General features: G+C 40.8%; 1 protein-coding gene across 2 annotated transcripts; it reads right to left on the reverse strand.

Annotated features, from left to right (window-relative positions):
* Positions 1–5,809: 5,809 nt before the first annotated feature.
* Positions 5,810–13,482, reverse strand: etsrp (ETS1-related protein). Of its 2 annotated transcripts, none has more exons than XM_058053387.2 (9): positions 13,393–13,482; positions 12,322–12,469; positions 12,092–12,173; positions 11,310–11,372; positions 11,157–11,234; positions 8,799–8,948; positions 8,481–8,723; positions 7,324–7,442; positions 5,810–7,252 (listed from the first exon to the last, which is right to left on the reverse strand). In XM_058053387.2, exons 2-9 carry the CDS (start codon positions 12,373–12,375, stop codon positions 6,974–6,976), a joined length of 1,068 nt encoding a protein of 355 aa, XP_057909370.2. In that variant the 5' UTR covers positions 12,376–12,469; positions 13,393–13,482; the 3' UTR covers positions 5,810–6,973. The 2 variants fall into 2 exon arrangements, with proteins under 2 accessions (XP_057909370.2, XP_057909369.2); XM_058053386.2 differs by having other exon boundaries at positions 8,799–8,945; positions 11,310–11,405.
* Positions 13,483–13,690: the final 208 nt, after the last annotated feature.

The following is a 13,690-nucleotide window of genomic DNA, read 5'->3' on the forward strand; positions in this document are numbered from 1 at the left end:
GGTGAGTCCGGAGGATGAAATGCTGATGGAAATTCCGGCTCTTCTCAGAGAGTCGGTTCTTTTGGCTCGACTCACTAAAAGGAAGCGGCTCTTTCGTGTTCCGAAGTGGCCTCTCTGATTAATTGTGTCTTGAATTTATGAGCAAATAATGTGTATTTTGTAAAATTAATGACTAAATATATCGACTGTTACTCAAATCATAAATGTACATATTTAGAATCCTTGGCAATGAAAAAAATATATATAGCATTAGCAATTGCATAATGATATCAATATTAGCTTCTGGATCTGGCTCCATAGCTTTTGAAGATACAACAAATGCATCAGAACACTACAGATTCCACGGTGTCTCGGCCATTGGTGCATGTTTGGACCACTTCATTTGTTGTATTCCTGTGATGAAAATTCCAAATGCCGATAACTGACTTTATCTCCAAGGCCTCTATCATGTAATGTCTCTCTCATGTACTCGTTCCTGATCCTATCCATCCTGGTCACTCCCAACCATCTCAGTCTGGCCGATAACTGACTTTATCTCCAAGGCCTCTATCATGTAATGTCTCTCTCATGTACTCGTTCCTGATCCTATCCATCCTGGTCACTCCCAACCATCTCAGTCTGGCCGATAACTGACTTTATCTCCAAGGCCTCTATCATGTAATGTCCCTCCGATGTTCTCGTCCCTGATCCTATCCATCCTGGTCACTCCCAACCATCTCAGTCTGGCCGATAACTGACTTTATCTCCAATGCCTCTATCATGTAATGTCCCTCTCATGTACGCGTTCCTGATCCTATCCATCCTGGTCACTCCCAATGAGAACCTCAGCATCCTCATCTCTGCTACCTCCAGTTCTGCTTCCTGACTTTTCCTCAGTGGCACTGTCTCTAGACCAAACAACATCGCTGGTCTCACCACAGTTTTGTATTCTGTATCTTGGTACCTGGAATTATTCCATTATCTGGATCAGTCTTGAAAAACTGCATCTGCTTTTCTGCCTGACTTTTCAAAGCGACCAACTTGTGCTTGCGAAGTTCAGTCCCTTTTGGAAATGCCTGTTCGATGTTACGGTGTGGACATTGAAAGGGTGAACGAAAATACATTTCTGGGGATCACAATGGATGAAAATATGAGCTGGAAACCTCATATTACAAATATACAACATAAGGTGGCCAGAAATATTTCAGTATTGAACAAAGCAAAATCAGAAATCACTCCACTTTATTGCTCTCTGGTTCTACCATATCTTACTTATTGTGTGGAAATATGGGCTAATAAGTATAAAAGCAATCTTCACTGGCTAAATGTACTGCAAAAAAGGTCAGTAAGGATAATTCATAATGCCGCCTACAGAGAACATACTAACTCCTTATTCTTTATAAAATCACAAATACTTCAACTTGCTGATATAGTTCATCTTCAAACAGCTAAAATAATGCACAAGGCTAAAAATAAGCAATTAGCTAAAAATGTCATCCAATACTTCTCTACAAGAGAGGAGAAATATGATCTCAGGGAAGAAGTACATTTGAAACACTTCTATGCTAGGACTATGTTATGCTAGCCATAGCATTTCAGTATGTGGAATCAAACTATGGAATGGATTGAGTAAGGCGTGCAGAAAGGATTGTGGCCGATCCCTCTCACCCCGGACACAGACTCTTCTCCCCTCTGGCAGGAGGCTGCGGTCCATCAGGACCAAAACCTCATGCCACAAAAACAGTTTCTTCCCGTCTGCTGTCAGTCTCATCAACGAGGCCCGGAACCCCACCTGACACTCTTCACACCCCACCTCTGCCTCATCCTGCCACTTTGACACTTTGACACTTTCACTATATGCGTTACATTAACGCTCAGTTTGGACTCTTAGGAAAAACAATCAGACTGCACTTCCGGAATAACAAACAAAAAACAGATTGTGTACATATATTTATACTGTTATTCTGTATATTTTGTATTTTCATATTTTGTATTTTTCATTCTTTATTAATAGATGTGTCTGCACCTACTATACCAAAACAAATTCCTAGTATGTGTTTGATCATACATGGCAATAAACCTTTTCTGATTCTGATTCTGATTCTGATTCTGAAACAATGCACAACGATGAGCCAATTCAAGAAACTCCAAACTCAAAAATAAAATCACAGCAATAGTTGCACGGCGGTCGACCTCACAGCAAGGGTTCAATCCCACTCTCGGCCATCTCTGTGTGGAGTTTGCATGTTCTTCCCGTGCATGCGTGGGTTTTCTCTGGGTACTCTGGTTTCCTCCCACATTCCAAAAACATGCTAGGTTAATTGGCCACTCCAAATTGTCCATAGGTATGAATGTGAGTGTGAATGGTTGTTTGTCTATATGTGCCCTGTGATTGGCTGGCCACCAGTCCAGGGTGTACCCTGCCTCGCGCCTGAAAACAGCTGGGATAGGCTCCAGCACCCTTGCAACCCTCGTGAGGATAAGTGAATGAGTTCCAATAATATTGTTATACCGGCCTAAGAATGTTAATATTAGTCATAATAACAATGTTGCTGTTCCTTGGTTCATTTGCATGACACATTATATGCAAATGAGGCAGACGGCTTGATAGGTGGAATATGTGTGTCCAATTATATGCACTCTTAGCGCCGTCTTTTTATCAGTTTTTATGGCTTTACAACACACAGAAAAGAGAAAAATGCATGTTCATGTCTCACATACAGATTGTATATGATGGCCAAAATGTCCCCCAAAAGTCCACACATACCAGAAAACTGTCCAATGACGGCAGACAAAGTTTCTACAATGGCAACACTGAGTAACTCCGCCCCTTCCTTCTTGCTCAGTGTGGACACATCGATGCCGCTGCACATCTTCACCAATGGCATTCGCCTTTAACAGGGAAAAAAAAGCAAATGAAGAAAATGCATTGTCTCCCAACGACACGAGCCAGTTCATTTAAAAGAGCCGACTCTTAAAGCCGGTTCATTCACAAATGACACATCAGTACTCGCAGAACAAGGTGGAGCTTTGGATCAAAGGCCGTTTTGGCTACTAACTCCGGAAATATAGATTGCACAATGGAACAACGTTTATACACTGGTTGTATAAAATTGAGATATACACTGAAAAGATAAAAAACAATGTTGCATTAGCGTGGAGAGGCTTACAGGACATCACCAACTACAGGTGACCATCCCCCCATCCTGTTGAAAACCCTCAACTTGTGGACGATCTTAACACCTTTTACGTTAGGGTTGAAAGGAACTCATTCACACACTCATCCCTGCCCCCCACCCCTCTTCTCTGAGCCCGTGCCTGCACTGAAGATTTTGAAGGGGATGATCAGATGTTTCAGAGACCATATATCAGAAAGGCTCCAGGACCATATGGTGTGTCCCCGACCTCCTGCTTGAGAGTCTGCGCTGACCAACTGACCCCCATCTTGTCCAGGTTCCTTAACTGCTAAAGCTATATGATGTATCATCCTGCTTCAAATGTAACAGGGTTATAATATTATTGTAAATATTGTATATATGTTCATGATATTCATTCATTTTCTACCGCTTTTTCCTCACAAGGGTCACGGGGGTGCTGGAGCCTATCCCAGCTGTCTTTGGGCGAGAGGCGGGGTACACCCTGGACTGGTGGCCAGCCAATCACAGGGCACATGTAGACAAACAACTATTTACACTCACATTCATACCTATGGACAATTTGGAGTGGCTAATTAACCTAGCATGTTTTTGGAATGTGGGAGGAAACCAGAGTACCCGGAGAAAACCCACGCATGCAAACTCCACACAGAGATGGCCGAGGGTGGAATTGAACCCTAGTCTCCTAGCTGTGAGGTCTGCATGCTAACCACTCGTCCGCCATGCCGCCCATGTTCATGTTATAATTACACACATTTCTGTTTAATTTCAGTGATACCTGATATGTTTGTGTCATCATGGTGATGTTGAACGCTAAGAACGTCACCATGTACCCCTACTGCTCCTCATTAGTGCAACACCTCCTGTGTATAGAAGTTTTGGCACTCCTTCCTAATTCCCTTGCGTCTTGTCTTTAGTCTAAAACTTTATTTCTCATTTTTTTCTTGTGTTGTAATCTGTGTAGAGGCACGTTATTCGGCCACATTTTGTAATGGTAATGGTAATGGTTTTATTTCATTTGAACATGCATCAGATTACAATTGAGTGCATCCCATAATCAGTTCCCAGTTCCACATGTCCAAAAAGAGTAGGAAGAAGCAAAGCGTATTAAATCCTACCCCTCCATCTGGTACTTTTACAATCACTAACTGTTACATTTGTTCACTTCCTGCTTTCCATAATACAGTTTTTGTTTTTTTTAAATAATGTACCTCGTACCAAAGTAGGAGGTGATATGAGCATCCAATGCCATAATGGGTACCATAGTAAGTGTCAATATAGTGATATATATAGCACATTATGACTGGTTCAAGACTCTTCATCCTTGTATTTAGCAAACATCAACTGCTTGTATTGTTTCTTGAATTGGCTCATCGTTGTGCATTGTTTGATTCTCTTACTCAATCCATTCCATAGTTTGATTCCACATACTGAAATGCTATGGCTAGCATAACGTAGTCCTAGCATAGAAGTGTTTCAAATGTACTTCTTCCCTGAGATCATATTTCTCCTCTCTTGTAGAGAAGTATTGGATGACATTTTTAGCTAATTGCTTATTTTTAGCCTTATGCATTATTTTAGCTGTTTGAAGATGAACTATATCAGCAAGTTGAAGTATTTGTGATTTTAGAAATAAGGAGTTAGTATGTTGTCTGTAGGCGGCATTATGAATTACCCTTACTGACCTTTTTTGCCGTACATTTAGCGAGTGAAGATTGCTTTTATAGTTATTAGCCCATATTTCCACACAATAAGTAAGATATGGTAGAACCAGAGAGCAATAAAGAGTGTGGAGTGATTTCTGATTGACAACAAATTTTGCTTTGTTCAATACTGAAATATTTCTGGCCACCTTTTGACTGCAACGTGTTTGTTATACTCCATCAGGTATGCTATTTGTGTTTCACTTTGTATAAAACCTTTTGATTCACATCTCTATGTGAGAGGGGCACGTTATTGGGCCACATTTTGACAGCAACGTGTTTTTTATCAGCCGAGAGTATTATTAACAAGCAAGTCTGGTGCTTTGTTTTGAATTGAAATCACCCCCTTACCATTTATTTATGTTAGAATATTCATAACTGAAACTCGTTACTACTACAGCGCAGCCTCCACCTCTTCTATTCCCGAATTTCCACTTTATATACATTTTTGGCGATTGGGAAATTGAAAGAAAACTGTTGCAAACGAACAGTTTGCTACGCGTATTTGGTTGGATGAAAGCCAAGCGTGATAGTTTGCACTAAAATAAACGAATATTTAGTGTTCAGTCACGGGATTCAATGAACAGATTTCCCTCGCTTTTGCCGATCGCTTCCGGATTAATAAACGCAGAACTCGAGAAAGACACACTTGTATTGACTAAAGATTAAAACTAAGCGTACCGATGTGACACAAGACATTAAATACACATTTAACGTATTCACCTGGTTGACGTGTAGCAGAGCCTTAAAAAAATATTTTATTATTTTTGTCCCATTGCCAGCTTCCGGAAAAACTTCCTGGTTACGTAACTCACGTGGGCGGCTGCGTCGTTCTAACCGCTGTTGTTTTTTTATTGTTCACATTTCTTGACAGGATAGAGCAGTACTTAGAAAAATATTTCTAAACCAGTGACAACAACACTTACTGTATGTGCATTGATAAGCAACACAAACATGTTCATGTATACACTGTACATTTTATTTACATAAGATTGTCATCACACAGTCTGCAACCCTCACAGCTCAAGTAGGGATCATTGGAGTTTATTTATTCAAATTAGCAAACAGAGGTAGACTTGAGTTCTGTATAAAAATATCTATATAATAAATGCACAAAACTCGACCATATTGACATTATTCACAAATACATTAGTTCCAAGAAACACCCTGAAATGCTAAGGGAGGAAGTATTAAGGCCACAATGAAAACAACAAAATATAGAATAGTCCCAAAGGTATGAGATTAAAATCAACAAATCAGAATACTACCAAAATAAAGTCAGAATTTTAATGAGTGTATGTTAATGAGTTCCGCACAGCAGTAATCCCTGGCTATATTGTGGCTTTTCAAATAACATTCATTCATCATTTTCTACCGCTTATCCTCACGAGGGTCGCGCGGGGGGTGCTGGAGCCTATCCCAGCTGTGGCCTATTATTAGTAAAAAATATATATATATTGAAAGACAAGTTATATGTCTATTATTATTATATTGTTAGTCTCCATGTCCATGGAGATTGATTGACGGACGGGCATGCCATGGCTGAGATAGAGCGAAAACCTCTCAGTGGTAAGTTTTTGTCGTCTTTTCGGAGAAGCTAACTAGTTAGCTCGCTAGCTTGCAATGCTTGTGGCAGCCATCTCTCTCTCTGTGATGTGATGTAAACAAAGAATAATAATAGTGTAAAAGTGACTATATGGGTGTTATTTCACATCTACAGGGCTCTAATAATATTAAAACCTGTATTTAGAAAGTTATTAACAGGTTTTCCATGTTCTAACTACAAAAATATTCTATTTATTAACATTGGTTCATATATTGTATAATAAACAAGGGTTGAGTCTTTAACTTTATTCCCAGAAATGTAATTATTTGCTCACAATATTCTGATTTTATTTGAGTACAATTCCAATTTGACACTGATAATGACCTTAATCTCGTAGAATTAGTAGTAAAACACAAAAAAAACTCCCATAAGAAGTGTTTCTGTAGTGCTTAAACTGCCCAACGTGCCTCAACAGTCTCAGTTTCTGGGTCCCACCACAAAGCCGTGATGTGTCATTACTTACTGAGCCAGGGTTGGAAGAGGCGGGGCTACATTGAAACATGGCGGTCCTCCTACTGTCGGGTTTCCTCCTACTCCCATCGCTCGCTGCTATGCTCCGAGGATGCCGCTACCGAGTCCGTGTGGCGGCGCCACACTTCCGTGCCGGTCGGCAAAATGTTCAGGCCGGCGAGAACTTCCTGTGCTGTCTTCCCCAGCATGCCCTGCATGTCACAGACAAAGCGGTAAACGTAGCGCTTTCCCGCCGTTTTGTGGATGATGTTCTTGTGGTAGTAGTAGCGAAGGCCCCGGCTCAGCTTCTCGTAGTTCATCTTGGGTTTGTTCTTGCACTGGCCCCAGCGCTTGGCCACCTGCGAAAGAAACCCAAAACCATGAGGGGGATGAAAAAAAACAAGGAAGAAGTCCCGAAACCGGGCCTTACCTCAGTGGGGTCGGACATCTTGAACTCCCAGCCGTCCCCTGTCCAGGAAATGAAGGTGCGACAGGCGGAGTCCAGGAGGAGCTCCAGCAGGAACTGCCACAGCTGGATCGGACCAGAACCTGACAGAATGATCGATGCAGGTGAGAGAGGTAGTTGGAGTTACCATGGTAACCAAAAGTAGCCTGAATATCTGTATCATCTTTTGTAGGATTTAAACCATTTTATAGAGTCGGAAATGTGTAGGTGGATGGTTTTTTTTTAATGTTCCAGTGGAACCTCGGCTTTTGTACGCTGTGGTTTTCGATAAAAATGACTACTCTAAAGTAGCCTATGCAATGGAGTGCCCAAAAAAAGCATCCACTATTTGGTGACGCCATCTCTGTGAAGAATAGATATATAGTTAGTACACTATAGACAGATTCCAGTGGTTGTGTGAATGTGTATGGTTTATTTGCTCACAGAACACACACTATAATGAACAACTCTTTTTCTGAAATATTAATGGGTAGAAACAAAAAAAAAGACAAACTTTTGCAAGAGCTCACAAAACTTTGCAAGAGAACGCAAAAGAGCGGATGTTTGTGATGAAACATCAAATGAAGAACCGCACACTTTGAGTACTGGCACTCGAAAGGAAATTAAATAATTAGCCATAAGCCAGATTCTTTGTCTCATAATTGTCCCATAAGTAAACAGAAACTCAAGATGTCATAGTTGCAAACAGTTTTGCATTTTGCGAGCTCTCATAAAAGTTTGCTTTTTAAAAAAATAAATCCATCCAATATATCATATTTTATATTATTTCTAAAATGGATTCGGTTTCTGTACAGATTAATGAGGAAAACTGAGGTTCCACTGTACTTGCATTGAGGGCTGAGGTGCAGTAATGCACGCAGCCGGCAGATGGCGCTGTGGTAAAGATGTGTGTGTTGCTGTAGCAGCTGGCACACACTTCGTCTAAGGTGCAATACCGCCACCTACTGGACATCAGTGGATTACAGGGACTGTGCTGTTTGTCTCCTTTGGAAGTGAGGTTTTTTTTTGTACGGATTTCACTATTAGGCTCGTGCTGTGTGGGGCGTATGAGTTTTATTGACTTTCTTTAAGCTTCTGATTGGCTGACATGATCTGAAGTTAGAGATAAAAGCGGTCGCTACCTGGATAAGCAGACATTGCCGCCATGTGGCTCTCCCTCTCAGGCCGCTGCAGGTTTTTGCGTTTGGCCACACGGGGGTAGTAGTGCTCTGTCGGCTGGGGGGTGCCAGTGGAGGCGGGACACATGGCAGGTGCGAGGGGGGCGCCAAAGCTGGCTGAAGAGTACTCGGACCAGAAGGATCTCCTCTGCCCGTCTGAGTCGTAGAGGTCGGCCGAGTGACAAGAGTAAGTGGACTCAGACTCGCCTGCAACACAAGGAAACTCTTGAGTTAGATGTTAAGCCCCTAGCCCACCCCCGTCTACATGGCCAGTGGTCTTACTTTGTGAGGTTTTCCCTGACAGGAAAGGGCTGTGGCTGCCCTCCACGGCCGGGCTGAACTGTCCACTTTGTGGAGCCATGCTCGGGTACGTCTGGGAGGGTCCTGACTCCTGGAACCCTGCTTGGGGCTGCTCCACCATCAGCCCATCTGCCGGATGGACAACTTCATTCATCAGTTTGCAAAAGTCACTTTTGACCTACCAACATCTGACTCGGCATGCAATTTGACTCTTGAATACGCTTGTATGATTTCCATTTTGTTGCATTTGCTTGGTTTCACTTTCAAGTTTGGTGTGCGAAAACATTTTGGATGCATCTTTGATATGTTGGAGAAACTATTGGAAACCTCTCCTGTATATTTTTCCAAGTGGTCTGACCAATTTTGTAGAGTTATATACACAAATACTGAAAATGGTCCCATCTCGCAATGTTGAAGAACTAAAAAAAAATAAAAAATTTGGATCCAGGCGATGATTCGGATCACCCCCAAAAATCTAATCGGAGCTTCCATATCCCATTCAATCCAAATCCATTGAGTACTTGTCAAGTTATTTTGAACGCATGAAATGGTGGCAAAACATAATCACGTTGCGCTTGACGAAGGTAATTAGTAGAAACGCTGATCATTTTCTATTGTTCGAAACCGATGAATCCAATACGTTTTTTAGATCTACTTTTTTCAAATCTAGATTTAAGTGTACTTTCTTCGAGTGGTTAGCGTGCAGACCTCATAGCTAGAAGACCAGGGTTCATTCCACCCTTGGCCATCTCTGTGCGGTAGCGATGTGGATACCCATGAATATTTGTTTACAAGTGAGCTCAGGGGAAGTTAGGACAGGCCATTAATGGTAATGGTAATGGTTTTATTTCATTTGAACATGCATCAGATTCCAATTGAGTGCATCCCATAATCAGTTCCCAGTTCCACATTTCCAAAAGGAGTAGGAAGAAGCAAAGCTTATTAAATCCTACCCCTCCATCTGGTACTTTTACAATCACTAACTGTTACATTTGTTCACTTCCTGCTTTCCTAATATAGTTTTAAGTATTTTTTATATTTATTAGAATTTTTAGATTTTTTTTTGAATTTTTTGAATATTTTTTATTAGTTTTATTTTTTTGTCACGTAGCGAAGTAAGAGGTGATATGAGCATCCAATGCCATAATGTGTACCATAGTAAGTGTCAATATAGTGATATATATAGCACATCATGACTGGTTCAAGACTCTTCATCCTTGTATTTAGCAAACATCAACTGCTTGTATTGTTTCTTGAATTGGCTCATCGTTGTGCATTGTTTGATTTCCTTACTCAATCCATTCCATAGTTTGATTCCACATACTGAAATGCTATGGCTAGCATAATGTAGTCCTAGCATAGAAGTGTTTCAAATGTACTTCTTCCCTGAGATCATATTTCTCCTCTCTTGTAGAGAAGTATTGGATGACATTTTTAGCTAATTGCTTATTTTTAGCCTTATGCATTATTTTAGCTGTTTGAAGACGAACTATATCAGCAAGTTGAAGTATTTGTGATTTTAGAAATAAGGAGTTAGTATGTTCTCTGTAGGCGGCATTATGAATTATCCTTACTGACCTTTTTTGCAGTACATTTAGCCAGTGAAGATTGCTTTTATAGTTATTAGCCCATATTTCCACACAATAAGTAAGATATGGTAGAACCAGAGAGCAATAAAGAGTGTGGAGTGTTTTCTGATTGAGAACAAATTTTGTTTTGTTCAATACTGAAATATTTCTGGCCACCTTATGTTGTATCATACATTTTGACTGCAACATGTTTGTTATATCCATCAGGTATGCTATTTGTGTTTCACTTTGTATAAGCCCTTTTGATCACCATTTGTTCACTTCCTGCTTTCCATGATACAGTTTAAGGTTGTTTTTAAAAATAGTGTACCTCGTACTGAAGTACAAGGTGATATGAGCATCCAATGCCATAATGTGTACCATAGTAAGTGTCAATATAGTGATATATCACTATATGACTGGTTCATCATGACTGGTTCAAGACTCTTCATCCTTGTATTTAGCAAACATCAACTGCTTGTATTGTTTCCTGAATTAACGTCACAAGCAGGAGAAAAAAAAGGAGTGCTTTATTTGCTCACCCGCCTGATTGGAGCAATGAAACTGTAGACATCCGTTAATCTACATGGGAACTGCAAGTTGGATCGTTTTCTGTTTTTCCTTCAGTGAATATGCCGACTTTGCATGAGGTTAAAATGTCATGTTAGCACTTTAGCATCACACAGCTATGGTAGTGTTCCTTAATGTTAGCACGTAGTATGTGATATAAGGCATTGTTATTGCACCTTTAAAGAGTAAAAAAAAGCCTCACCTTGGGGATAAGAGGCCCACCAGCTGAAATCCTGGTAGGAGTCCAGGTTGAAGAGGCTGGCGTCACTTGAGGAAGCAACTGCAAAAAATATAGAATTCATGAATGTGAACTACAGAAAACATTTGAGTGCAGTTTTCTTTGAATGCGACCCACCTTTGGGCGGCTCCGTGTAGCAGCTCTCGGCCGGATACTGCGTCTGCCCGGACGGCTTGGTGTCTAACAGAAAAGACAGATCTTCACCAGGGTAGTCTGGGGGTTCGACATAGTGCACAAAGACGAACGGGAGTTAACATGACATAAATGACATAACCCAAACACCCACCCTGCAAAGTACGTACAATGAAGCACCCAGTGATAAACTTTTTTTTTTTTACTGTCCAATCAGCTCAATGGATTGAGGCTGGAGGAAACAGGCTAGGTGGGGGAGGAAGAGCGAGGAGGAAACGCCAGTGGAGGGAGTGTGACAGACTTAGTGATGGAAGGACGGGCCGGTACAGGGGGTGGGAGGGGGTGGGAGGGGGACTCTAAATCTGTTTGAGAAGGAAGTCTGGAGGAAAGGATTAGGGGAGGCAAAAGTATCTTTAACATGGCCACCCTGCTCAGCCCTGTATTCTCTCTCTCTCTCTCTCTCTCTCTCTCTCTCTCTCTCTCTCTCTCACACACACACACACACACCCCAACCCCCCCACGTGTCAAGGTCTCATTGAAAAAGCTCTGACAGATGTGATGATGCCGCCTTGGAAAATATTTCCTCTGTCCTTCAGCTGCTCGGCTTCACAGGAAGCCGGCTGCATAAACAATTGGACCTTCGTCATCATCATCATCTGAAGAAGAAGCATCATGTGACCTGGTGGCATCCTCATCCTCACTGGCTTTCTTTACACCCCCCCCCCCCCATCATTACCCAATGTGCACTAATATCATCATAAACTCACCATAAGATGCAAAGTCAAAACCTGCCGGCACCTCCTGGGTCCTAAAATCCTCCCTGTAGTACCCACTCTGGCACACCTCCATCTGTCAATCAACAATGCAATTAAAAATAAAAAAGTAAGGACTCTTACTCGTTAACAAAATCCAAAAATGTGTCATATCAATTAAAAAACACCAGACTTCTTTTTTGTTTAAATATATTTCCGCATTCCATAGAAAAATGAGACGGTACCTTTATTTTGGCGTCTTTGCTGTCTGCAGGTTTGATGGTGGAGTCCCAGTACATGTCTCCCTCCCTCAGAGTGCCTCCCCTCTGGTGAGACGGGGCCCGTTATAAGCGTGGCGGAGGTGGGAGGGGTCCTGCTGAGTCGTGACCGGGACTAATTGGGCGTGACGTCACCAACCCCCACTCAACAGGATCGTCAAAACTTTCATTCATAAGCAGCCATCAATCACGCAATGACGCCAACAACCACCATTTATAACACGAACGCTCTCTTTCTCTCTCTATATATAGTAATTTTTTCATCTTTTCGATTCACCTATAGCAACATATTCATAATTACCATCGAAGAATGTCCCTATTATTAATATTTTACTGAAAGAAAAAAATCAGTAAAGTAAAATAAAACGAAATAACCGAAGGAACATAAATTCGATCCGGCTGTGTTCATTTCCTGTAACACTTGGTGGTATGCACTCAAAAAAAAATGTTTAGCCTGAAGAAAACAAATCAACGCAACGGTTTCCATTAGTCTTTCTTACTTCTGACAACTTAATTTGAAACTGCTTTGAACCAACAAACAATATTGCATTGAACGAATTAGCTCTTTTCCCTCTTCGCTCAAAGCTTATTTTAAGTAATGCTGACTGAATAATAATTGTCATAGGGATAAGTTTTTAAGTTCATAACTCAAAAAAATATGTTAAGTCAACTGACTTAATCATTTCATTCAAAGTCGTTTAATTTGTTGTGTACTTTATATGCAGTAACTTTATATATATATATATATATGATACTATACTATACTATACTACTATACTATAAGATAAAAATAAATAAAATATGAATACACTCAATGGAACACAACACAAATTTATTATGAAAGTGTAATTAGTGAATTTGTTTTCAGTTAAGGTAAACAAGTGTAATGTGAATTTAACAATCATGCATTACCAAAATAAAGCCGAATCACAGCACACTAGCTGACTAAGCTAGCTGGTCAACAAATTAACATTTTTAAAGTCCTTAGCTGGTGTCCATGTCGCAATTGTGCAACCCATACTGTTACTTCCTGTTTACCTTGGCGCCTCACGACATACAACCAATCACAGGCCGCCTGGTCTGCCGAATCAGTACTTGGCCGTTACTTCCTGTTTACCTTGACTCATCACAACAGACAACCAATCACAGACCACCTTGTTCTTTAACTTAATTGACCCGCGGAATATACGTATATGATGAACTTGAATTTTGTTTGAAGCTTACCAACAATAAAATTTGAGTGTATATGACGTGCTAAATGAAGTTCATGTAATAGCCAACATTATTTTTTGAACATAACTTCAAAAATAAAGTTAGCAACTTTATCTAAGTTTAT

This window comes from Doryrhamphus excisus, linkage group LG5, assembly GCF_037039965.1.
Source record: "Doryrhamphus excisus strain RoL-2023G ecotype Guam linkage group LG5, RoL_Dexc_Guam_v1.1, whole genome shotgun sequence".
NCBI classification, from domain to species: domain Eukaryota; kingdom Metazoa; phylum Chordata; class Actinopteri; order Syngnathiformes; family Syngnathidae; genus Doryrhamphus; species Doryrhamphus excisus.